The 27,153-nt window shown below is 40.2% G+C and overlaps 2 protein-coding genes across 2 annotated transcripts in view; both read left to right on the forward strand.

Annotated features, from left to right (window-relative positions):
* LOC128792120 (uncharacterized oxidoreductase YtbE-like) overlaps nt 1-18,519 on the forward strand; it is a 32,961-nt gene extending 14,442 nt beyond the window's left edge. The window contains exons 3-7 of the mRNA XM_053950268.1: nt 4,445-4,536; nt 9,632-9,814; nt 10,349-10,408; nt 12,573-12,674; nt 18,246-18,519. Coding sequence (XP_053806243.1) covers nt 4,445-4,536; nt 9,632-9,814; nt 10,349-10,408; nt 12,573-12,668 — 431 coding nt within the window. The 3' untranslated portion in view covers nt 12,669-12,674; nt 18,246-18,519. The remainder of the gene's footprint in view (nt 1-4,444; nt 4,537-9,631; nt 9,815-10,348; nt 10,409-12,572; nt 12,675-18,245) is intronic.
* A 4,241-nt stretch (nt 18,520-22,760) lies between these two features.
* Nucleotides 22,761-26,912, forward strand: S1PR1 (sphingosine-1-phosphate receptor 1). The gene is made up of 2 exons (XM_053951021.1): nt 22,761-22,866; nt 24,113-26,912. Exon 2 carries the CDS (start codon nt 24,245-24,247, stop codon nt 25,382-25,384), a length of 1,140 nt encoding a protein of 379 aa, XP_053806996.1. The 5' UTR covers nt 22,761-22,866; nt 24,113-24,244; the 3' UTR covers nt 25,385-26,912.
* The last annotated feature ends 241 nt before the right edge of the window (nt 26,913-27,153 follow it).

The raw sequence follows: 27,153 nt of genomic DNA on the forward strand, positions 1-27,153 counted from the left end.
GCTTGCAATGAGTTTTCAGTCAGGAAGTTAACAATTGGACTTCTACTCGTGCCTGCTCTCCTGTTGTCCTCATAGTTTATCATGGTTCACAGGTGACATGTAGCAGGAGTGGTGGTCACAGAATTGCAGACAAGCACCTATACTGTGGCAGTGAATAGTTAAAAAGAAATCCTTTGGAGGAGAAACTATGATTTGTGTATTTGCAGTTTTGCCAGTCTCCCTGTGTGTCTCAGGGAAGGGCACATAGCCTTCTGATGTCTGTGTGTTTTAGCCCATGCTGTGGGAAGATGTGTTATTTCACAGATTTAGAAGTTAACTACTCATTGATTCTATCTAAAAGTAGTCTGCTTTATTTATCAAGGCTTTGCCTTTCAGTCTGCATGTGGGGCACACTAAGCCTACAGCTTTGATATAGCAAATTATGCTGGAATTAAATCTTGTAGGGTTTCTATGAGTAGTGCAATTTACACCCAGTGTGCATATCAGAGAGAATGTGGACCTTTCCAACCTGTGCAACCTTTGTTAATAAAGATACAGTGACTGCAGTTGACCTCTTGTGAAAAGAAGATCCATTCGTGTTTTTATTCTGTGGCCTGAATAGAAGATATAACAGAATGGGCACTGTTCACTCGACGTGGGAATTCTCCCTTGCTCTGACTCATGTAGAGCAGCAGGGAGGGGGAGGAAAATGGGCTCCACAAACCTGGTATCCAGTTTTGTAATTTACAAAATCTTTTTGATATGAACTTTGTGCATTTAATATTCCAGAGGGCATTTAGAAGTTTGATAAAAGTCCGTAGTAGTGCTGGAGAAAGATAAGGCTCACTATTGTACTAAAACAGTGTTGTGGTGCCAAGACAGCCTATTTATGCTTTTCTGTTGCAAGACTAACTGTGCCTATCGAAATTTGGTATTATGTGGAGTAAAGATAAAAATACCCAATCATTCTCTAAGTTGCAATACAAAATACTTTAAGCTTAATACTCAACTATATTGCAAACCAGTCCATTAGCATGATATAGTGCTTCACAGCAGCTGGGAGAAATACAGCATGGTGAAATTACCAGTGTGGTGGGGGCCAAGATTTTTTTGTGGAGAATAAAAAAGATCCTTACTTTTTTCCCCAATATAATCAACTGTTATTTTGCCCATATGTTTTCTGATGTGTCTTGCAGAGTTTCATGATAGGCTTTCAAAGCTGGATGAAATTTTCTGTTCCAGCATTGTGGTCAGTCAGTTTTTAGCATGCATAAAGGAACTAGTGTTCCTACGTTTTTCTTTGAGTCTGTGAAGTCAGAGTCGCAAGGAATAGAACAAAGCCTCAGAAGATATAACAGGAGCCTTTGGGAGCTAACGGGGAATTGTAAACTCTCTGTTTATTGCACCTGGCACTTTCTCAAAATCGGTTTCGTAGGGGCCAGACCAATGATTTCTTCAAGCAGATAAGGAGGGTGCTTTCTCTCCCTGAATCAAAGCTCTGTAAGTTGGTAAATAAGACAGTAAAAATGTATATTTTAAGAGTACTTTGTAGAGGGATTATAGCTAATATATTGCAAACTTTTATCTCAGGAAACCTGAACTTCAGGACTAGTTAAAATGGTTAAGTTTAAAAGAAGTATGGAGTTCAAAACCACCTGCAATCACAACAGCTGTAACAACATGTATTGTGGCTGAATTGCCTGAAATGAGATTTTTAAGCATTCTAAATAGGCATTAAATTGGGAAAAAAAAAAAAAAAAAAAGGTCTGCCCCCATTTTTAAGAGCATTCTGGTGTTTTTGAGACCCATGGCAGGAGCTCTGGGGAACTTACCTCTGTTGGTTCTTCATGAGAGACTTAATATAAGGAAACCTGTCTCCTGCATCTCCCAGGTTGTTTCAAGGCAATGAGTCAGGACCATTTTTCACAAGTTTCTCAATATTTTGTTTATTTCTACTGTTGATATAATTTCATGGATCTTGTTTGATAGACACAGTCACAAGTGTTAATCTGTCAGATAAGGCCCAGAAGCTAACCAGACCTTCTGTTTCTTACCCATCTTTTCTTAAATCTTCATTCTTATGAATTAATCCAGAAGATGTAAATGTGGAAATAATTCTGTATAATCCTCTTCTTAAAGGCAGTCTTTCTGAGATTTAGACAATGCAGAGCAACTGTGTTAATCTTCCATCAGGCAAATGGAAGCAATTCTTTAGAGTAGAATCCATTGACTGATTGTTCAAATTTAAACTCTATTTTCCAGTGTTTTGAATTTATGTTTCCATTATGCATTGAAATAAGATTTTAATACTGTTAGACTGAGCAATTGCTTAATTCCTTTTTGTATTTTATATTATAATTTAATGCAAAAGTCAAAACACTTTAACTGTCATATAGTAAACTGTAACTAACACCAAAGCAACACAGTTGAAATGAAGGGTTCTAACCACCCAAAAATGTATGTGTATTTAATGAAAGTGAAATCTTTTAAGTGTATTCCCTCAAAAAAATTTCCCTTAAGAAAATACTGGTTTTATAAAAACATTGAAATTCTAATTATTTCTCTGTTTTCTGGGAGGATGTTTACTTTCTTGGCAGTTTTGAATTAAGCTTTCTCTGTGGGACATCACTCTGAACACATGAACGATATAATGCTGATTTTAGTAGGAATGACTCAGATGACTTTAATGCAAAACATAAATGACCTGAAGTTTCATGATGGGAAATCTAACACGATGTAAGAGACTTCAAAGTCTCTTGTGAGAAATATGCTAGAAGCAAAGCATATTAGAGTATACAGTAGGGGGGAAAAAATGGAAGCTTTTTGTGGAAATGTACTATTTCATGTCTGTGACTGAATTTTGTTTTATTTCAATCTGAAATGAAAGCTTTATTCTTCAAGGGCAATAATGGCATGTTTTTTGTAACTCCTTACCTTTCAACAATAGTGTATAATATTTTGGTTCACCATTGTGTTAAATCTGTGTTTTTCTGACTGCTGTGGCATAATGATTTATTAGTGTTGACACTCCATGGTTGTTTGTCAAAAGCTCAGCTTTTGCTCCTTCTGGCAGATTACATACAAATTATGTAAATCACTATAGTGCTGGTTTTAACCAAATTATGTTATACATCTTGAACAATGATAATTTCTGTAAGGGAAAGACATCTGGAATTTTAGTTGTTGGTATATTATTTCTTCTTTTGGGATTCCACGAAAGAAGCACATCAAAAAGTGACAGTATGTGTGCAGGTTTTTTTGCTACAGTTTATGCTTTAGCTCATGCTGCTAAAATGTGTGAAAGCTGATTTTATTTTTTTTTTAGGACTCTAAATCTGTTTATGCAAATTAGCAGTAAGCTGTAACTTCACTTACAGAATTTCACAGAGGACTAGAAAAATGTAATTTCTTTTTTTGTATATAGATGCACACATGTCTATGCATTTTATAGAATTAGTCTGCTCAAATAAATACTGGATTAACAACAGTGATCAGACTTCTGTGTTCACACACAGAGACAGACTTTCCATCTGTAGCATTAGAAACTGAAATGCAGCTTAAGTCAATGCAAACAAAATTCAGATACTGAAGAAATTAGCCTGAGCCGTGGTCCACAGAGTTCACAGCCTAAGGAGACCCCTCCTAGCCTAGCCCCAGCTGCCTTCCTTGCCAGCTGTGCTTAGCAAAGCAGAAGGACCAAACATCCCAGATGGGTCAGGGCTGAGGGGCGGTGGCAGGCCAGGACTGGGAGTTGGCTTTTGTCATATCTGAGGTTTGAAGGAAGACATCTGATTTCTGGCCTGTGAGCTCTTAATTTGTACACATACATGCGCACTTGAGGTTTGTTCAAAAAATAGCCTTCCTATCACCTAGGTCCCATTTGACTTCACTTGCTTGTCAACAGGAGCTGAGAAATCCATCTGCATTAACCTTCATGGTTCTTGCTAGGCACTGGTTATTAATTTGAAGATTTTACACTGAGTTTTACGTAACATCTTGTAATGATCTAATAGAAGATAGGCAGTGTGACATGGTTCATTTGGGCTGCGTGTCCTTGGGTTGTATTGCTCACACCTTAATAGTCTTCAGCAAATGTTCCACCTTCCTTTAGTTTTGGCAAGCTGCTTGGAACACCATTTCCTTCTTTTCATTCTGGTGGAGTCCAATTGTTCTTTGCTTATACTACATTAGCCTTTCCCAGAATTTAGCCTGGAGTTCTTATACACAGGGGAGTTTCGAGTGTGTTTAGATTATAAAATGATTTCCTAATGTGACTGTGACAGAACCACGTTTTCAGATAACACTGTCAAACTAGATTTCAGTGCCGTTTTTCTGTGTTCCTTTGCGGTATTTTGCTCTACAGAAATGATGTAAAAAATAATTTTGTCTCTTGAAGGTGATATTTTTCAAATCATCTACCCAAGTAGATTGTCCTAAAACTTTTTCTTGTTCTGTTTTTCTTTAGGTTTGTGTAAATCAATTGGCGTAAGCAATTTTCTTATCAGCCATCTTGAGCAACTAAAGGAGGACTGTGTGATTACTCCACATGTTAATCAGGTCAGTGGATACATGTATTTAAGGTATCTGGGTTTGAGTTTTTACTTTGGTTTTTTTGGTTAGCAACCTCCTCCCCACTCCTGTGCATGAAAGGCTACACCCAAACTATTGCCTTAGTCATGCAATTTCTTTTTTCATTTGCGTATTTCTATTTGCATATTGGAAACCATTCAGGAAGATGACCTGAAGGGTAGGGAAGCCCTTCCTCATATTTCCTCCACCTAGTTTCTCCCAGGCTACTTGTTTGTGTCTGGGTACACAGACACAAACAAATGGTCCCTGTGACAGGTTTTTGATGATAAAACAGTTTAGAAGTAAAATTCAAGAATCACAGAACATTTAGCATCTTCAGAGTGAGCCAGTTTTTGGAAAGCCTGTGTTTGAATACTTTTGTACTTCCTGTAAGCAACACTGAAAGCATCAGTTAATTACATACCCATGTAAGGGTGCCTTCCCTTGCTCCCCCCTCATTTCCTAGTTCACATAAATTCAGTGAGCTCCTGGTTTAGGCAGGTGCTGTGACAGCCCTGGCAGAATTTTTTTTGCTGCCCTAGGCAGATCTAGGATGGCCACCTACGTACCGGCAGGCTGCCAGGACACTCGACAAATGTTCCCTTGTTGCAGGTTTCTGCCTACAGCTGTGCTGGAAGTTCATGCTCCCGTTCCTTCCACCTCCTGCCAGAGAGTGTATGTGTGCTGACATGGATGTGGGAACTGGAATGGATGGAGTGCAGGCAGGTGTTTTTCCCCTTTGTACAGGTGGTCAGGATTTCTGGCAGCTGTTTGTGGTTTAATGTCATTAACAGCCATAAAAGTGTTGCTCAGAGTGTGACGGTCAGAACTAAACAACTCTGATTTTGGCTGTCCACTATACTGAAGGTTACTAAAGGGCAATTAATTAATGTTAAATAAACATAAAACCATATAAAATATTTCAAACCAGTTATTCAAAATAAACCATTGAAATATATGTTAAGGTGGACAGGTTGCTGACTGTTTAATAATTGGTGAATTTACCATGGTTCAAGAAATGCACATCTACAAAGACTTACTAGAGTTTGGCATGAATTGTTACTGCCCATTATATAATAGTAGCTTTTCAGTTTTCTACTAAATCACTGCAAGGAGAAAATAATGATTTTGTTTTGAAATTTCCTCTTACCCACAGTCTCAAAATGTTGCCAGTCTTGCTTTTTCAGTGGTGATCATGGAGACAAGCTGTTTCTTGATGCTATTTGACAAAACTCTTTTTCTGAGGCTAAAAAGAGGAAACAAAAAGTTGAGGTGGTGGTGATACTGAGGGGTAGGAGAGGGCCCCTGCTAGTAATTTCTTTGAGATGCTACACAACAGTTCTGAATTGAAAGCAAAAACCAACAATTAATTACCCATACCATTGCCAGGTGCTCAACCTAAAACAGTTTTGTTATAGCATTAATTTATACTTTTTTAGAGTTAAAGGAATTTTATAAACCATGCTTCAGCTTATCCTCAAAAATATATGTATTCTGTTTCTTGCTTAGTGTTGGAGAGTTACTGAGCCTGATGGTAAAATTACTTAAGTACCATGAAATAAATAATGAATTTCTAAATTCAAATTGGGAATGCTATGCTGAGTTCTTATTTCACTGTCCACAATTTATAATACAGTTTTTTCACTATATTTATGCATAAAATAGTGTACTGTTTCAATGGACTTACTAAATATAAAACATATGCAAATAGTCATTGGATACAAAGTCTAAATATTGAAGAAACAAGTGGAGGAAAAATACTTCCCTTTTAGAGTTCAGGGTGTTCTTACAATTACAACAGTCCCCTTACGATGTTAAAATTGAAAGCTTTTTTTTTTTTTTTTTTTTTTCTGTGAAGGGGAGAAAGTAGGAAGGCAGGAGAAATAAGCAATACTTCTGTTTTACAAACCAGGTTTTAAGTACTGTCTTTCTTCTCAGTTCCTGGGAAAAATCCAGTAGCATCATGTCTTCTAAAGAAACAGGCAAGACTTGTCTTCTCAAGAATATTGTATTGCTGAGTTATTTATTAATAAGCAAGCACCTTTTAAAATTTCAAAATACTATTAAAAGTACTGGTAAAAACTGTAAAATGATGGTACTTTATTCTAGCATCATGTAGAGTGAAACTTACATCCTACAAGTTCCAAGTTTGTGGGCCAGAGTTTTGTAATTGACTCGGCAGTAGGAAGTTTGGATTTATGCTCAAAGAAATCTTTGAAGTCTCTCTGAAGGCTCATTGCCCTATCACTCATTACAGGAAAAAATATATTTCATAAGTACTTAATAAATATATATGTTTCATTTACTAAAGTGATGCACTGAACCCAAATAGAAGCTGTTCCTTTATGAATTCCAGGTAGGAATGTTCATCAATATTTTTCCAGTCCTGGAGAAGTGTGAATTACTGTGTAATGACCTCTGAGACATTTGCTTACATTGTTGATACTGCCATTAATATTGATCTCTGTTGTGGAAATTTGTACAAGGAAGAAATGCATGCGAGACATCAGAAAACAACCTCTTTGTACATAAACTCACGTAACTGTTCTTCTATATAGAAAATGCATAGACTCATAGGCTTGTATTTCAGTTTCATAAAGAGAAAAAATTGTAAGACAGCATTCCCATTGAGAAAATTACTGAATTGCAGATGTGCAGAAACTTTTTCACATGAAAAGGACCACAGCAGGGTGGAAAGAGTAAGGCCATCATCATCTGAGGTATGACTTTCTAGAGCCATGTGTCAGGGTTGTTATTAGGCTCAGCTTTTCCCCATTTGCTATGACTTGTAAAAAAACAGTGCTTTAGTTGGAGGTCCCCTGTGGCTGGGCATGTAGCAGCTGTGAAGTTCTGTGGTGTGAACTGCAAACTGTTCTATTAAACAGATGCCAGTTTTTACATGCCAGTCAATCAGGGTAGAGTGCCAGAAAAGATCAAGATCTTCCTCTGCCATCACGTGACAGACAGCCCTTGCCTGAAAAAAGTCTGGTGACAAAAATAGCAAGGGTGGGGCAAGACAGGAAGCAAGAATTGTTATTTTGAGGGGAAGCATATGTTGACCACTCACCTTGTGCCTCTCGTAGCTCAGGATCCTAGTGCCTTGCATTCAGATGCTGCTAGAACCTTCCAGAATGTTTTAATTAAAAAAAAAAATCAAAAGTGCTTATTTTATTTGATGCATTTGATTATTTTAGTACTATATTTAAGAAGAAAAATACTTGCTTCTGCCAACACAAAACTGCATGTGTCAAAGTGTCAAAAATTCAATTCACTAAAATTGGGAGTCTCTGGATTCAGTGAAAGGCACAAAGTATGATCTTTTCAGGTGGGAAGTAGTTGTTGCTAGGTATTCTGCTTGTGAGGCAGGCGGGTGATACCTCAGCATACGGCTCGTGATTTGAACATTTCTGGTGTAACCCGAAACTGTGCTGCCTGGAGTCTTACTAGACCAGCAGGTAAATTCTACTTGCAGTTTAATTAGCAATAAATGCTGAATAAATCACATAGAGGCACTGCCAATATTTCAGCATTTGGTCCTAAATACATCATTTTTTATTTCATATTTTCTGAGCTACATTATTTGCTATACTGACTGTAAAGAACTGCTAAAATTGCTTATTATTCTTTTATTAATCCAGTAATACACCTGGCTTGCTCTTTCACTTTTCCCCACGTAGCTTTGCGTAGATACAATGAGAATATTTTGTATCCAGCTCAGGTGCAAACAAGTGAATAACTGCATGACTTAAGCACTGCTCTTACACATACAAACATGAAATACAAAGGGTACTCAAAGGTCAAGAAACATCAAAGGTTGAAGACATGGATGTCTGCTGCTTGAACCTTGTTCCCGAGTCCACCTAGTAATTTAGATCATAGCAGCTTTAGGCTGACTCAGCCCAGCCTTCCAGGGGCACAGTTTTTTCTTAGCTCATGTTGAATGACTGCCAGCCTATTGTTTCTGACTATTGTTGTCTGAAAAGACAACATGTACTAAAGATGAGAAACAGGAAATGTTCATTTGTCCTCTTTGTGGCAGAAGAAATTTTCCAGATTCCACGTATTGAGGTGATTGCTCAGAAGAGTATTTTTCTTCAAAATGCGTAAGAGTTCAATCCCTGGAACAATACCGATGACAAGTCACAAAAATACATCACATGATTTTGTATTTTGTTAAAGAAAACACTACCCACTTTCATCTAAATGCAGAGTAATTTATGCTTCTTACAGTGAATAGACTGTGAAATACTTACTTAAATAACTTATTAAGGAATGTCACAGAGTTTCTTTTCTTGTTTTAGCTACATGCCAGAATATGTTTCTCCTCTGAGATTATTACTATCCAATAACTTCTTTTTCCTTTTGCTCCCAACAACAATGTCTTTGTAGCTTGTTACTTTTCCTCTTATAACTGGTTCTTGGCAATTGTGATTTTCCTTCCTACAAAGGGTCTCCCTTCACACATCAATTCCACAGCACGATTGCTTCACTGCACAAGCTGATGGTGACGCCACACACAGAATGCAGGATTTGCCATGTGCAATCCATCCCAACAGGCTTTGCTTCCAAGGTCAGGTCCTCACCCTAAACAAATTGTTCTGGTTGGTCGCTTGCAAACCCAGCCCCTGCTCAGCACCCTCCCCTTGACTGGGCAATTCAAAGATCATTAGGAAGAATCATTAGTAAAGAAGCAGGAAAGGACATAGATTTGGGGAAGAGAAAGTAGTCTCAAAGTACCAGTAAAAAATGACCTGATGCTGACTTCCACTGTGCATTTGTATATATTTCTTAAAAATAGAGCAATAGTGAAAGTCCAGCTGCGGGTCAGGCAGACAACTGCACCTTGTTTCTGAGGAAAACATAAAATACAGTTAACTTTTTGTGCCAGTTACTGGTAAAACATGTGATTAATACCCTTCATGTATCTTCTAAAACTAATACCTTTCATCTACTTCCCAGAAGCAATGACTTCACTCATGTTCTATTTTTAAAACAGGAGAGAAATTATTTTAATTTTCATTGATGACTTCTACAAAATTTATTTTCAGGGTTTTTACTAAAAGTTTATTTCTATTTATCTAAGGTTGAATACCACCCTTTCCAAAGACCTCAGGAGTTGGTTGATTATTGTAGGAGCAGAGATATTGTTTTTGAAGGCTACTGTCCTTTAGCCAAAGGTGAAGCACTCACTCATCCTACTGTTATTCAGCTGGCAAAGAAGTACGGCAGAACTCCAGCACAGATTTGCATACGCTGGAGCATACAGGTAATGGAGGGTGGTAATAAAAATGTGTCTCCTTTCTCAGGAAAAAAATGCAAATAGTTTAGGGTTTGTGCATCAAACCAGAATTTATACAGAAGGTATTTCTGCTTTCAGTATGTTGATATGGTGTGAACTGGTGGCTGTACTGGAAATTTAGAATGTAGTACACAAATCATGCCGGTATTTCAAATATTAATTATTGTAAATAATCTAGTTGTAGAGAATAAGAGCCACCACTAAGAAATGTTTCCAAAGTAAATGTTACAAGCAGTATCCCTCATCATTCCATTTCTGTCACTGAATATAAAGTACTAAGCAGTGAAATAATGTATTAAGTTGATATAAACCATGTAGTGTGTTGGAAATCAAAACAGTGTATATAACTGCAGTTGCAAATGGCATGGAAAAATGTCAGTGTCCCCCAGAAAATTAAATTAGAACCTCAGAAGATGTGAGGAATTTATTGTAATGGCTTGAAGATACATAATTTTTGTAAAATCTGCAAATTTTATTGATGAGAAGCATAATTCTTTTCAGAATGGGATTGTCACTATTCCAAAGTCAACAAAGGCAGAACGGATAGAAGAAAACTGCAAGGTAAGATTTTGTTATGCATTCAAGCCTGGCTAACATCCATTAAGAGTTTTGAATATTTTGGGTTGCCTTCCCATTTTCCTTCCCAGTTTTATACTGGGGTAACTCAGTCAAAATTGGCAAATGATGGTACCGTGAAATGACCACAATGTAGGAAAAAAGCTATAACTCACAAATATCAGAAAATACCTGGAGAGATAATTACTGTGAATAAAGAAAAACCTATAGAAGATCTTTTATAGTTGATTTTTTAAATTAATAATTCTAGTTATTACCTGTCTGGTTATAGAACATCCTAAACTGGTTATGGTTACCTTCTTTTTTGTGATAGCCACAAAGGTCAAATGGAAGGAGTTTGGATGCTATGCATAACAGTTTATGAAAGCTTTAAAACTCACTTGGGGATAGCTCCAACATAAAGACCTTCCAAGGAAATCACAGTCCTGCCTGTCCTGACTCTTCCCCTATCTTCTCCTTCTACTCAATGTGCAGAAAAAGGTCCCAGCATGAAGCTGGACAAAGAAAAGTGGAAATTAATGAGAATTGACAGTGTGACTCCTCCCCTGCACCTTTTTTGAATTTTCTTTTCATACCAAATAGTTTTCATTCATTACTTGCTTTTTTGTCTCTATTTCTCCAATCTGCAAGTGTTCTTTCTTTAGGGTAGGTAAAATCACAACTTATTTCCAAAAATATCAAAAGGGTATGAACTGCTGTTGCAAATCTAGAAGAAACTTTGCAAGAAGACAGGAATCTTCCATTTGCTATTTTTATCCTTCTCTCTGTGTGTGGAGGTGTGAATCAGTATACATGTAATGAGAATTTCTGCTGATGGCCATGCCTGTTTGTACAGCTCCTGCCTTGACTGTTAATTCTGACATTCTGCCTTCTGTGGTACAAGCACAGCTGCTTGTGGTACTGTATTGGGAACCAGATCAGAGAACAAAACCAGTTTGAAAAGCCTTCCTTGTACTTTTATTTTCTCCAATAATATTTGAAGTCTAGATTAATTTCATTTTTTACAGAGTTTACTCTATGGCACCACCAATTCATTTCACACAGCTCAGGGAATGTGTTACAATCCAAACTTAAAGCACTTAGATGGAGAGAGAAAAGAACTGGCACAGTCATTGAGTGTTGTTTATCACACCTCCCTTCTGTTTCTTTCTCTCATGTTTCTGTGTTGGCCTGAGTCTCTACCACTTCTGGTCACGTTGGTCCTCATTAAACCCTCAGTATATAATACTTAGGGTTTCTAGTTCTGGGACTGGTCCTTGGTTTAAGCTTAAAAGGCTTGAAAGAGCACTGAGATTTGACTACAAGGATCATTCCAGAAAACAGTGTTGCTGGATAATGCAGGATGGGAGGAGCTCATTTGGCTACAGTTCAGGCTCCACACAATCTTTTTATTGAGCACAGAGGAGCTCTGACAAAGAGAACAGAAGCAACTTCCTGATGATAATGTCTCTATAGGACACCTGCTAAGAAAGCATTGACACCATCATTCACATAGCAGGTATGGCCACAGGAGAAGGCAGTGGCTGTAAGAACCTGTGTTTGAATACAGGTAATTGCTTTCAAGTTTGAGTTAGTACTGAGGCACTGTAGCACTTTTTCTGTATTTAGCTGGTTTGTGAGAATTTTGTCAGAGTCATAGGAAAGATAGACACAGCCTATGGCTTGTTAGCTTTGTGAATGTCCTGATACCTTCTAAAAATTCTCTTTGTCTAAAGTTCTGAGAAAGAGAACTGTAACACTCTAAACTGAACATTGGGATGTAAGAGAAATACTGAGCTCATTCTTCCAAAGAGATTGCTGTCAGGATATTCCTATACCTACCTCTGGCAGTAACAATAGAGAGTGCTGTCAAAAACAGCTTTGATACTACCCTTGTCTTGGATCCTTGTCTGAGGCCAGAGCGCTACAAAACGATCTTAACATGGTCTGCATATAAAAATGAGTCACTAAAGGAGCAAAAGACCCAATGGAGCCTGTCAGCTTGATGGAGTATTTTTCTATGACAAAATATAAGAATTTTCTGAAGAAAAAATATATAAAAATTGGGCCTCACATTTAAGTGAATCTTGGTCAGTTAAATACTAGAATATATCTGATCTTGTTGATTCTCTCTGTGTTCATGATGTTAACTATATATGCATTCCCACAGGTGTTTGATTTTACAATAGCAGAAGATGATGTTGAAATTCTGAACGGAATGCATGATGGGAGACATGTTTCCTGGGATCCAAGTTTTATTGTGTGAATCAAGGTTTGAGCTTTTTTTTTGCTTTCCTGGGGATCAGTGAGTCACACCATGTAATTTTAATTCAGAGAAGGTTACAGTAAGAATCTAATCAAGATAATGATGTCTGCTAATAATGATGACTGATTTGAAATCCTTAACATTGGCAACAGACAAAAGATATTTTTGAGGGTAACACTTTTGTACAACCCTCAAAGAGATTTTAGATTTCCATCTCAAATGCTGTTCCTCAGTCCATTGAAGTCCATGCAAAGACTCCTATTTATACCACGGACCCTTTACATATTAAACAGCATCAGGCTGTTTAATTCAAATGAGGAGATACTCCTTGAAAAATATAGGGCAAAAGTGCTACCTTTTAGTGTGCAAAATCAGTATTGGGTATGAAATAATTTTTAAATTACTTTGTTTGAGAGATACAATATATGAAGAAGAAAAAACTGGATTAAAAAATGCTAATGGCATTATAATAACAGCATTTATGTTATACAATATACTGCAAATCTCCATCGAAAATATAATTTCATTGTAATACACAATATCTGAGGATCACCAGAAAAGTTTTATGCCTATCACAGCATAACTATGGCATTGACTCAGAGAATTCTATGCATATTAGTTACTAGCCTGTAGATATACCAAAGCAGAAATCTTTCCAGCCAAGTCAGGTACAAAGAAACTATATGCAGGGCCAAGAGGTTAGCAGCAAGCTCCAAGACCCAAAAAGACATCTTTATTACTACTTACTGGAAATTGGGGTGAGTTTTTTATAGCTTTTTGTGAAAATTAGTTTAGATTTCATTTTGGGTTTGTTCAGGAAATCCCATTAAGAGACTATACTGTTCCTCATATTTTCTTATAAAATAGGTATCTCTACGGAGAGAATGAATATGGATAAATGTTAGCTCACAGATCTGTTTTGAGAAATATGACTGCAGAATCTATTGGCTTAGTATTCAACTTGTAGTCGCACTGGTTTGATATTTTAGGAGTTCCTGTGTCTAGAAAGGTATGGAAAATCTGATTATGATTTATATTGTGCGTGGACTTCCTGAGGCAGTTTTCCCAGTGCTGTTCTGCTTTAGTCATATTGTGAAACAAAGCTCCTTAGCTTTTTATCAAGAAGTGGCTTACAGCAATCACATGTTCTAGCCTGCATTGTTTTTCCTCAAAGTGTAGAGCTTCTATACAGCTTGGCTAAAATCCAGACAAATTTACCTTTTAGATAACAACTCCTCAGAATTATTGTCTAGTTTTTTCTGGTAAATTTGTCCACAAAAATTTGTCTAGATTTGCCTCTGGAATAATTTCTATGAAAAACAAGATATTGTATGAAATGCTGCTCACTAATACCTGCACAGTGTGGTGTTCTGAGAAATATACAACATCTCCAGAGCAAAGTTATTTTCTAGTTTCAAGCATGGGCTGCAGTCTGAGCGGCTCCATACCTGGGAATGCCACTCTAGGTGTCTAAAAACAGCTGTGTACCTGAGCTCTGGCTCAGCTGTTGTGATGAGGGGTTCAAGAGTTCCAGACAGTAAGGCTCATTTATAAAATGAATGTAATTTTTAGGCATTTCTCTTAGCTTTTGCATAAAACTGTGGCAATGACTAAGTGAAAGTTGGAAAGATTGTCCAGAAATAAACCTTTCTACCAGTGGCTATCAGCTAATACTGCTTTTGAAAAGAACAATGCCTTAGCAGTGTGAAAAAAATTCAAACTGTGCTGTTGAGGGACTTCTTCCTTCACAGTGTATTTGAATTAATGAAACAAGGACTAGAAGTGAGTCATGTGCCTATTTCCTAAATACGGCTTTTGGCAGTGATGACTTTCTAAGAATTTACAAAACACAGGCTGGAGTTTCACCTCTAGTTCTCTCTAAAGAAACAGACATCACATCAATATACTGCTTCAAACATAAATGATGTGTCAAAGGAACCAAATATTTATGTAGGCTAGCAAATTCTAGCTCCAGTGTTACCAGAACAGTGTCAGTTAGGACTACATGGCTGGAGCTCCATGCTTGTTGCAACACTTCTGGGGTTTTGCACTTGATTCTGACTGACCACCTCCCTGTTCTGAGTTTAATTAGAATGAATCCAGATCTTTCTTGCCAATAGGAGACCTCAGGCTAGTGTGAGAATGGCTGTGAGTTCATTAATATATTTCAGTGTTCCTTCTGTCAAAGAGATTTTACATTGTTTTTGGTGTCTGCACCTGCTTTTGTGAGGAAGGCAAACCACCATTTTCTCAGGCTAGGTCATGTTTTCTAAGGAGTTCAGTGAGTAATGAGAGGAATAATCAGGAATAGTATTACTAAAAGAGCATTCTTCTTAAGGAGTAGCTGTGGCTAGTTACAGTTTTAATCTGATACTTTTCTAATTACGTTCAGGGCAAATTATTGTTGGTTCAGGACTTTTTTCTGTGGTGGGGTTTTTTTCATTATTATTTTGTAATTCCTAGAATTTCCATTGCTGCCAATTAGTGCCTTTAGAACTACAGAAGAGTTTAATTTTAGCTATGTACTAAGTGAGGTGTAATTTGAGATGACACAAGATTTTAAGTGCTGAGACTCAGCTGACTCAAGCTATCTTTCTCCCAGGTGTGATGAGCAGTTTTGCACATTGTGCCTCACTAATAGCCATTGTTTTCTGTTAGAAGCTATAATTGCCCAAGAGACTGAAACCCTGTTATCTCCTGTGGCCTTGGTATAGTTCACTGAAGCCTTTTCCTTTGACTGTGGTATTCACAAGTTTTACAGTTTTTTAATTTAGAATCACTGAGCAAGTCCTCTTTTACTTTTGGTGAGGTTGCAAAAGGAAAGACAGACTCGGTGGATTCATATTTTATGCCCCTGTCTACAACTACATTGGCATTACTCTGGCAGTAATAATTTTCTTCTTAAGCAAAGACTGCTGAAGAGTAAGTGCACATCTCTCATCTAAATGAAACTTTCTAAAGTACTCCCAACATTGGTCAAAGAAATAAGACAACTAATAAGAAATTGACAAGTGAACACTAATGACATTTAGGAATAGCAGGGAGGAGTAATTTGTGGTAAGAGACATAGAACACAGAAGACCGAAAGGGTATAAAAGTGCTGGACATACAAAACCAGAAAGTTTATTTCTGTTTTTTATTTCTTCTTTGGTCAGATAGCCTAGAGGTACTCATTTTTAAAGATTTTGCTGTTTTAAACTCAGAATTCATCCCTCTAGTGAATTCTTGGAATTATATGCATATTCTTCCCCAGGGTTGAAATTCTTCCTCTTGTTCTTATTTCTGTAAAACAAACTTCCCCTAGAGAGAAAATCTGTTCACCTTTCTACAGTGACCTTTTTCAAGATACATCAATGCACCCATTTAATCTTTGTAACTCATCATCTTGCCAATAGGATCAGGGAATACACCAGAAAACTGAAGACACTTTTTCTTCCCTATCATTATGTCATTTATGGTAGTGACTGATTGGGACACTCCTTTTCAGTTGAGATAAACCATTACTTAAAATAAGATGCAATTTATCAGTGCTATCTACCTAAATGCAGTCAGCTGCCTTTGCAAGAGCTCTGTGACTCCTAATGGAAGGAAACTCTTGAAACAAATAAGGAAAAGAAAAATATAAACTAAAAGTCAGTGGAAAGGGTGAGGCCATTTTCTGTGCAGCCAAGTAGCTTCCTGCCTGACTCTGAGTAGCTCCCTCTCCTATTTTTCTTGCTTCTTTCTGGTTTTCATCTCTTATATTACTGGAGATGTAGGCACGTATGCATGTTTCATAGGAAAATAATGGAAATGGGTTTTTAAAGTGAATATTCAGGAATTTTTTTTTATCAGACTGCAGAAGTGTTTCTATCACACCTGTCCCCCCAGCATGACTTCCAAGGCATCATTTTCTGAGTAGAATGTGTAGAAAATAAACTGTAATGCTGGTAAGTTCACCAATGTACTAGGCCAAGCCAACTGCGTAATATTCACACCTCTGTGGTTAACCCATGCTTTTGAAAATGGGGGTAAAGGTGGTGTAGCTCTTGCTGCTGCTGATTGAATCCAAGGCAATTAACTCTTTCCACATTGCCACACCCCTCCCAAAGCTTTGAAGCTCACCTCTCACTATTGTGCATTGGGTAGAAATAACAGATAAGCCAACCTTCTGATAGATTTTTGTGTTGCTGTGTTGGGAGACTTTTTCTGTACCTAGTTTTTTTAACTTTTGCAGCCTTCAGTAAGATACGTACACACTCGAAATGAAGTGTTGAGTGTGTGCATTGTTCCCCAGTGCTGTACTGTGGTGGTTTGTTTTTTATAATTGTTCTTTTGTTAAGCAGTTTATAATGGTTGGCTCCATGTACCCTGTTTTGTCCCCCTAATGGTTTAGCCCTGAGTTGTTCACTTCAATATTTTCCCGCCGAGTGCCTGTCAATCCCCATGTCAGGCTCCCCGGTGCCTCCCTTGCCTCCTTATAAGTCCTTGTCAAGCCCCATTGTACTGCCTCCTACCCCTGTCAAGTGAGCACACCCCTTTTGTTCCAGAATGTTCCCTGTCTGTTGTCCCTTCATTAGTAAGCCATTGGACTGTTAAACCTGCTCCCTCCCCTGGATTGCTTTCACTGGACAACCCCAGCTGTGCTCTCCTCCCCTAATGCTTCCCCATTGGACAAGGGTTGTTTCCACCCCTCATACCCTCCCCTCTTTAAAAGATGCTGCAAAGCCTCAGTTGCTGGCTACTTGTCACTGACCCTTCCTTGATAACAAAATGCCTTGGAACTCATACAAGTGGCCCCTCTCTGTTTCATCACCTCGGCTCTTTGTATTGCTCAGTTGCTGTGTTACCCACACCACAGCTTGCTGCAGGGGGCTGCTTATCCCTGCAACCACCGCCACCCAAAGGAGGTCTTGGAAGAGATCTGGGGGCAGCCACTCCCGTGAGTGCCCTCCAGCCACGGGGAGTGTCCTGGCTGGGAGACCTCTATCCTGTGGCTGCAGCCAGAGCACTCCAGTGTACCGTGTGTCCCTCCGTAGGGCGCTGTAGGTGAGGCCGGAGTTGCGGGATGTGCTGCTCAGAGGAGCCTGGCAGGAACGGACTGCAGCAGGTCTCGGTCGCTGTGCCCGGGTGGAATGTGTGTGGTAGTGGCCTGGCCAGCCAGTGCCCTTTGAGAAACATTCTGTAATTGAGCTACTAGTAGGAAGTTCAAGAGTATATTAGGAGTTATATCATCCTGTTAATGATTGCTCCATATATTAGAGTGTGTTAGACTTTTGGGTACAATGATATCCATGCAAACTATTGCATGTCACTTTCTCAACTACTTCAATTCTTTCCCTTCAGACTTGAGCTTTTCCTAATAATATATTCAGCTTAGTGGGCTAAAAATAAAGTGCAGATTCTCACAAAAATGAATACAGTAAACTTTTTATAATTGCCTTTTTAAACAAAAAAGGCCATTTAATTAATTTTTTTATCAATATCAAGAACTTAAAACCAGACCATCTAAGCTATAGAATACTAATACTGAAAAAATATGTGGGCTTTAATTTTTGCAATGACGTTCTCATGACTTTTTTTTTTTTTTTAAACCAGGTTTTTGATTCTAATCTGAGGAAAGAAGATACGGAATTTTTGAACACTCTGAATATCAACAGAAAATTAATTCATCTAACCTTTTCCTTGTGGAAAGAATAATTTAAAACCAGATTGTTCTAAACTGGTAAAGTGATGTCACTGAAACATTAATTAATTTTAAAGTGAAAAATAAATCTGAATTGTTCTCTTAAGTATACAGTATACTCAAGAATTAGTATAAATGGTTGTAGTTACTCTCATGTTAACAAATTAATAAAATAATTTAATTTACTCTTTGTAGCTTTCTTACAGATAAAGAAATACTTTCAACATCTTCTCTGGTCTCTTAGAACTTCCTGGTACAGTCTCCCAGAATGGGTTGAATTATCTCACAATATTATCATTTTCTTCTGCCTGCATGTACTTCTTTTAAGGTGTCATTTGAACCCATTTGAATACATTAATTAGGCGTATTTTTTCCTTACAGATTTTGAAAAGTATCAATAACTTGAAGGCACATAAGAGCATGCTACAGTGCATGTAAATCTTGACAAATGATTCAAAATGTGGAATATTTGTTCAGGGATTGCAGCAGAATAATGAATCCAAGTTTTTTATTTCTTCTTGTTGTGAGAATTTTGGGGATTCTGCAGCCCATTCTTGATATTTTCTTGGTGACCAAACCTGCACTCTGGTACTGTTTCACAAATCTCCTATCATGACCCAGCACTTCAGAGAGGAATGGCTCCCTTTGTGACCTAAGTTGCATCAAGATGAATAAAAGTAGTTTTTGCTTATATGGACAAAGACTTTTGAAAAGTGCAGAAGAATGATGTGTTGGTGAAAACTCCTTTGCTAATCTCCCTTGCAGGGATTGTCACTATCTTTTCAAGATGGATAGTATTCAGACACTCCTCTGATGCAATTGTGAGTTGTCCAGCTGCACTGGGAGAGTTCAGTCTGGTGGTGTCAGAGGCCACCAGTCTTTTGATATGCAGGCATTGGGTGGACCCCAGCTTACAGCTTCTTTTCTGACAAGATCAAAGCATTTTCCTGCAAGGAAATTGCTCTGTGACTAGCCAGGTTTCTGCAATCCCTACCAAGCTAAGCTCTCACTGGAAGTTCCACAAGAACTTTAGTTGTCACACACAGTCAGTATTACTTTGTTGTTGTTCGTGACATTCCCTAAAATGTGAGTTTCTGCTCATCCTGAAAACTACCTAAGAGCATATACATGCTCAGGATACTCAGGATCCCTGTGAAAAATGTGTCTGTCTCTTTATGCTAGTAGACATGTTGCAGAACATTTTTTTAACCAGTTTAGCCAGGTGAGGTGTCTGTTATGTGTCAGGTTGGTGTCCTGATGTGCGCAGCCTTCCTGCTGGCATTTGACAGAGACCTGCATTCTGGTTATTTCTGAAATGCATTAATAACATCATGTTGTTCTTTCTCTTTATTCTGACCATAGGCAATTCCAGAATCAAGTTCTCAGAGGAGCCATGTATACACTGGATTTCTGTAGTAGAAGTGCAAGCTTCCTTATCAGTGGACAAGGCAGTTGGAGGGGTACTGAGAAAGAGTTCTCATTCTGTTGGTGGCTTGTTTTCCTGGTGAGGCTGGAGTGTAACCCTGGTGTAAACCCCCTTGCTAAACACTTACCAGCAACTACAGTTTTGGTAGAGTTGGCTGGACCAACCTGAGTCCTGTGTTTGTGTTTCAGGCCTTGTAAGCAGGTTAGAACCTGTGCAGTTGAGCTATGTTAACCTATCTTCTCTAAGGGTTTAGACAGCCTTCAGTGCAAATCCAGCTGATCTGCCTCCATTTGTCTGTGAAGAGTGAAGCTGTATTTCAGTTTCCTCAGTGCCAAAATGTCAAGAAGGCTGTAAATATATGTGGTCATCTAAGTTTAACGATGCTTTTTGTGATACAAGTACCCACCTTTTGGAATGGAACTGAAATTGCCTGCATATTTTGTCCAGTGCTGAACCTGTGTTGGGGCAACTCCTTGTATCACTATAGGCTGAGAGAGGCAGATGTGAAGGACTTGGGGGTGCTGGTGGATAAGAGACTGGACATGAGCCTGCAACGTGAGTTTGCAGCCCAGAAAGCCAGTTGTATCCTAGGCTGCACCATGGAGTGTGGGCAGCAGGTCAAGGGAGGGGATTCTGCCCCTCTGCTCCGCTCTGGTCAGACCCCACCTGCAGTGCTGTGTCCAGCTCTGGGGTTCTCAGCACAGGAAAGACTTGGACCAGACATGGTCAGAGCAGGTCTGGAGGAAAGATGCAAATAATGATCGCAGGGCTGGAGCACCTCTTCTGAGGAAAGGCTGAGAGAGTTGGGTTTGTTCAGTCTGGTGAAGAGAAAGCTCTGCAGTTACTTTTCTTGTGGTGTTTAAGAATATAAAGGGGGCCCTACAGGAAAGCTGGAAAGGGACTTTTTTACAAGAGCATGTAGAGTCAGGACAAGAGAATGGCTTCAAACTGAAAGACAGTGGGCTTAGTTTCAATATTGATAAGAATTTCTTTGCTGTGAGGGTGGTGAGGCCCTGGAACAGGTTGCCCAAAGAAAGGGTGGATGTGCCTATCCCTGGAAGTGTTCAAGGCTAGGTTGGATGGGGCTTTGAGCATCCTGACCTAGTGGATGGTGCCCCCACCCATGGCAATGGAGTAGGAACTGGGTGATCTTTAAGGTCCATTCCAACCCCCAAACCATTCTATGGTTCTGTAATTACACAGCCTCTGACAATTAATTTGTTGGATGTCACATCTCTGAGATGGTATCCTCTCAGCTGGTAACCAATAGCCTGGACATGAAAGCCTGCACATCTGACTAATGAAACCCTGAATCATTCTATCCTTTAATTAAAGCATGTTCCTTTAATATGTTCCTCTTACTTAAAATTATGTGAGAATTATTTCCTAGAATAAAATGCCTAATGAATGCACTTTTATTTAGTATTTTCTATATATTAGATAAATAAGGGGGAAAGCTTGAAATATCTGGGGTATGTCGGGCAGTTGCAGGGGATACATATGTCAACCTCAAACATGATTTATCTCATGTGCATTTTCTCACAGTTGTAACTTAACGGCTGCATTTTCCTCCAGGCTCTCAGGAGGCTAAATATCTTTTCAAGTTTCTAGCTTTGTGGTAGAAGAGTAAATGTCTGTTTGGCAGTGTAATTTATCTGAGTCATTCTGGGAGAGGTGTGGAGCAGCTGAAGCGTGACTATTAGCATAAATAGGAGAGGGACCCTCTTCCCGAGTGTAGAATACTTGTACTGTCTTTCAGAGGAAAGCTGCTTCCCCATAACAGCTAATTGACGGGCACAATGCTTTAAACTGAAAGACCTAATATATTGCACTTTGGCCTATTGTGATATTCTTTTACATTTCAATTTGGAGTTAACAAGAGCAGGGCAAGGAAGGAAGAGGAAACTTTCTGCAGTAAGTACAACGGTAGAATACACCAGAACTGGCATTTCACATATGCCAAAGGTGGTTTTTATTTTAAAAAGAATATACAATATGATACAGTGGTAACAGTGTTAAGTAGTTGCCATTGCCAATTTTGTTTCTGAAAAAAATGCATTAAAAACGTTTCTTCATACTTTCAAACATTGTTTTACAGCATCCTCTGAACATGCAGAGGTTAGTTTTGGGTTTTTTTAGTTTTTCGGGGGGGGTTGGGATTGGGTTTTTTTTGTTTGTTTGTTTGTTTGTTTGTTTTTGTTTCGTTTTGTTTTTTGTTTTGTTTTCTCATGTGGAAACACCAACACCTGGTGCTGTTTGACAGTGGAAAGAACTGAGTTTATCCCCCATGGGCCAGTTCTGGCTTCTGCCCCGCAGAGTGCAGCCTGGCACCATCCTCGGCCCATCAGGCTGCTGCCTCCCCGGGGGGAGCCGCTGGTGAGTCACTCTGCAGGCCACGAGTGCGGGTGGCAGCCACCGGGCCCGCCACGCAAAAACACACCTTGGTTGTAGTGAGAAAATGGAAGAGCTTCTTCCAGGTTTCCTTAAACATGACTTACACTGTCTCTGAGGGAGAACGGAGGTAGCATACGGGATGCTGCCTTTGGCCGTAGCCTTTCTGTGTCTACTCGAGGGGCAAGAAAGCCGGGCGGGCGGGAAGCTGCCCCCGACACCCCGCAGGAGCCGTGCTCGGAGCCGGCCGGGCCGTGCCAGCACCTCCTTCCCCGGAATGCCGGGTGCGCCCGGTGGCGGGAGGCGGCGGCTCCCAGGTCAGGGACGGCTGGAGCCCGGCCGCGGCGTCCCCTCCCCGCGTCCTCCGGCCGGCAGAGCGAGGGGGTCCCGCGGGGGAGTTCTTCGCCTCACGCCTTCCTGTGCCGCCCGCTGCAGCCCCGCGAGGTCCGAACCAGCCGGGCACGGCAGCGCCCGCGGCTGCTCACGGGACGGGGCGGGGCAGGGCCGGGGCGGTGGGCGGGGGTGTCCCGCCGGCGGTGGCTGGGCCGGGCCGGGCCGGGCATGCAGGGAGGAGACAGGGAATCGGAAACGGGGTGGAGAGCAGCAGCAACAGAAACATTAAAACCACCGAGCCCCCAAGCCCACCCACCGGAGTTGCTCCGCGGGCACGCAAGATGTGCGGGGCCGGTCTGGGCTCCGCGCCGCGCTTGAGCGAGGTAAGGCTCGGGGAGCCGCGGCCGCGCACTCCCCGCACCGCGGGGACGCCTCAAGTCCCAGCGCTGCGGTCCCCGCTCGGCGCGACCCCCGCGGCCACGAAACAAAACAGAAGGGGTGGGAAGGAGGCTACCTGGGCGCCGGCGTGCCCGGCTGCGTGCCGCGTCCGGCAGAGGTGGTGCGGGACGGGAGCCACGCGCGCTAGAGACCGAAGCGGAGCCGGAGCGGTGCGAGTCGGAGCCCCGGAGCCGTGCGGGACAGGAGCGGTGCGGGGCAGGAGCGATGGGAGTTTTATGGCCGGGAGCGATGCGGACCGGAGCCCGGGAATAGTGCAGGGAACCGAACCCACTGCCTTGCTCCACTTAGGCTGTAATTTAGCAAATCTGCCTGTTCTTCTTTCCTTGCCTGATACTATGGCTTTCATTCTTTTTAAATGTCCACTACAAAACCTTTATATGTAAAGGAGGTTTCCCCTATATGCGTATTTCTTAATTATGCCCATTTCAAAAACTTGCAATACTAGTTATTTAAATGCAAGGGGTTTTTTTTGACATTCTTTGTTTTAGACACATGGAATGGGCTTGCTCTATAGCTCACTTCCATATTTTTCTTCTTTTTCTAAACTTTTTACTGCTGTGGGCTTTGTAAAGCATATTCTTACTTGTATTTAGCAAGAGCACCCCGTACCTGTTTACAGCTTTGAGATGATTTCTTGTTTATATTTACATCAGTGAATTTACCACTGTTTGAGATGGCATCAGTAAATTGCATAACTATCCCCTTCCAAGGCGTATTCAGACTTTATTAATGGAGGAGAATACGGGTCTCCTGTCAAGTAATTTCTGTGCAGACTTTCATACATTTAAAGTTGAATCTAATCAAGCAAGCCCTTTCCCTTTTTTAATCTCTGCTGTTGTATTTCCCACAGAAGAAAAAAGTCTAGAACTTACTGCTGGGGAGCTTTGAGATCTTTTGTGTTGGAAGAAGTCCAGTAATACAGTCCTTGCTGACTCCAACTTGTTCAGTTCTGCATGACAGAACTTTTTTTGTCTTACTAGCTTTACCTATTGAATGTGCCTAACCACCTTTTAAAGGTATTTTACCAGCCGAATGAAACTGATTCATGTGTGAATACATTTATGACTCTGATGCACAGTTAAAACAGCAGATTATCTTGAACCCTTTAGCATTTGCTACACTGTTTGTCTTCCTTCTTTTAAGTCTGGTTTTTGTGCCTCTTTTTCTCAGGGCTGCAGTTTGTGAGGCTGTGCAGCAGTGCCGAGCAGGCTGTGGGGCCAAGGAGTTTCGGGGCAGCCACCGGGTTTGCGGTCGGCGTCACCATCCGGTGGCCGCTGGGGGAGCAGTCCCCAGCCAGGCACCATGAACTCCGGCACCACTGCCCCGCAAAAGGTCACCAGCAACCCTACCAACACTGATGTCAACTATGTCATCAAAGAGCATTATAATTACACGGGAAAGCTAAATGAGAGTGTGGACACTGGAATTAAAGTGACGTCGGTGGTTTTTATCATCATTTGCTGCTTTATAATCTTAGAGAACATTTTTGTCCTGCTTACCATCTGGAAAACCAAGAAGTTTCACAGACCCATGTACTATTTCATTGGGAACTTGGCTCTTTCAGACTTGCTGGCTGGTGTGGCTTACACTGCCAACCTCCTGCTATCTGGACACAAAACCTACAGTCTGACCCCCAACCAGTGGTTTGTAAGAGAAGGCAGCATGTTTGTTGCCTTGTCAGCTTCTGTGTTCAGCTTGTTGGCCATTGCCATTGAGAGATACATCACCATGCTGAAGATGAAACTCCACAATGGCAGCAACAGCTTCCGCTCCTTCTTGCTGATCAGTGCATGCTGGGTCATCTCCGCAATCCTTGGGGGACTCCCGATCATGGGCTGGAACTGCAAGAACCTCTTGTCCAACTGCTCCACCGTGCTGCCTCTCTACCACAAGCACTATATTCTCTTTTGCACAACCGTTTTCACTGGCCTTTTGTTATCTATTGTGGTCCTCTACTGCAGGATCTACTCCATGGTGAGGACTAGGAGCCGCAGGCTGACATTTCGGAAAAACATTACTAAAGCCACCAGGAGCTCAGAAAAGTCACTAGCCTTGCTCAAGACAGTGATCATAGTCCTGAGTGTCTTCATTGCCTGCTGGGCTCCTCTGTTCATCCTCCTTTTACTGGATGTGGGGTGCAAAGTGAAGGCCTGCCCAATCCTTTACAAAGCAGAGTATTTCTTAGTTCTGGCCGTGCTCAATTCAGCCACGAACCCTATCATCTACACCTTGACAAACAAAGAGATGCGGAGGGCTTTCATCAAGATTTTGTGCTGCTGCACATGTCCCCCAGCAGATTCTGGGACCAAATTCAAACGGCCAATCATTGGGGGGATGGAGTTCAGCCGGAGTAAGTCTGACAACTCCTCACACCCACAGAAGGAGGACGGTGACCATCCTGAAACCATCATGTCTTCGGGCAATGTTACCTCATCTTCTTAGGAGTAACCATGGGGGTGTATTTCAGAGTCTTCCTCTGAAATCAGGGAGCTGGGACGCCTCCTGCTCACAGCAGCAGTGTTGGGCTGAGTGAGCAAGTAGCATTAGTTCTAATGAGGCAAACGGTGCACTTGCGAGGCTGGAGTTCAAGAAATGGGACACACTGTTCTGGCTTGAAAATCTTTTTCTCTGGAGCATGTTTTGTCTTTGCGCTGAGGCAGCTCAGGATTGTCAGGCGCATTCATATCCTGAAATCTCCTTAGTAACTGAAAGACTGATGCCTTGGTGAAATGATGCCTGGTGTGTGTGAGAGAAAGAGAGAGGGGGAGGAGGGAAAGGGAGAATGAATTTTTTTTTTTTTTTCCTGTGAGAAGAATGTGAAGTTTTTTCTCTTCACAGTAAACCACTGACACAAAGATCTTTCTGTACTGAATTTAGTGGTGGCTCTGGTATCGTTGGTAAGAAGTGTGTTTGTTTAGTACATAACATGGAAGGAGATCACACAAATGTAACTTAGACCACATACAACCATAATTGGCATAATTTTGCAGAGCTTTTAGTTAAGTCATAAGGTTTTATTTGCAGAGTCCAAAGCTCTTGGGGTTTTACTTAGCAAGATCATAGCTGTGAATTTTTGCTGTCAGTCTGTATTACATTTGAAGACCATGAGCTAGATTCTGCAGTTACTTTCGCCTGTACAATTCCATTGGCTGCGTCAGATTTAATGGAGTCGCTCAGAATGGCATTTGGCCCCATATTTTAACTGCCTTTTGATTCTATAGCATTAAATAAACTGCATTATCATGAAAAATGCAAGGAAGAACTAAACATCATTTCTCTTCAAGATGACTTGAAAGTCTACAAAATAGTATAAAATACTATTGGCAACAGTGGGATTTTTGCCTAAGTAAGAAGAGCTAAAAACTGAAGGGGTGTTTCAGTGTCAGGTTCACAGTCTTTCCAAAAGTAAGGATCAGCTGGAAAATCAGAAAAGAGTACGTCGGGTTTCAGAAAAAATAAAAAGAAAGTTGAAGTGAAATGACTATAGATAAATGCACTTCCATAACAAAATGCAATACATTTTGGCACATTTTATTAATGTTCATAATTTCAGCAAAGATGTCTGTATTTTATCATGGAAGAAGTACCTGTCGTTAAATTGAATGTATTTGTTTTACAGCATCATTTTTACTTCTCTATTTTTCTAACCTGTGCTAATGGGGTTGAATGTGTACTATGTAAATAAGATACAGGAGTCTTCATGCACCTAGAGTATTACTATAACAAATGTGGTATATCTGGGATAGCTGAGAGCAATTGACTTATCTACAGTCATCAGCAACTCCTAGGACTGGTATTTTGTAAAGAAAATGTATTGCCTTTGTAGTAAAATTTCCAGTGCAATTAAATTGTTGTTTTTTTTTTTTTTCTGGTTTTGAAAATAGTATTTAAAATGTTTCTGACTTTTATTGTTCAATTTGCACATAGCTTTATTGACTTCTAAACATTAATAAACTGATTTTTTAAATGATTTTATTATCAGATTGCTAGCAGTTTCGTACTATTGTGGTGATTTCATGCCAGGTATGGTTTCCACAGAAGTCAGTGAAAGAATTCCTTGATTTTAGTACGTGCTGGGATTAAGTCCATTCTGTGGGGACATAACGTGTAATGTCATAGGATCATGTAAAATACAAAATGAATTTTAAACTATAACTTTCTTGTCAGCATATGCTGTATGGCTGAAATGCCACTAGAAGAATCTCTGCAGT

The sequence above is a fragment of the Vidua chalybeata genome, chromosome 9 (assembly GCF_026979565.1).
Source record: "Vidua chalybeata isolate OUT-0048 chromosome 9, bVidCha1 merged haplotype, whole genome shotgun sequence".
Classification (NCBI taxonomy): Eukaryota; Metazoa; Chordata; class Aves; order Passeriformes; family Viduidae; genus Vidua; species Vidua chalybeata.

Coding starts and splice junctions, on each gene's coding strand:
- S1PR1 (XM_053951021.1), top strand. CDS start 24,245: ATGAACTCCGGCACCACTGCCCCGCAAAAGGTCACCAGCAACCCTACC.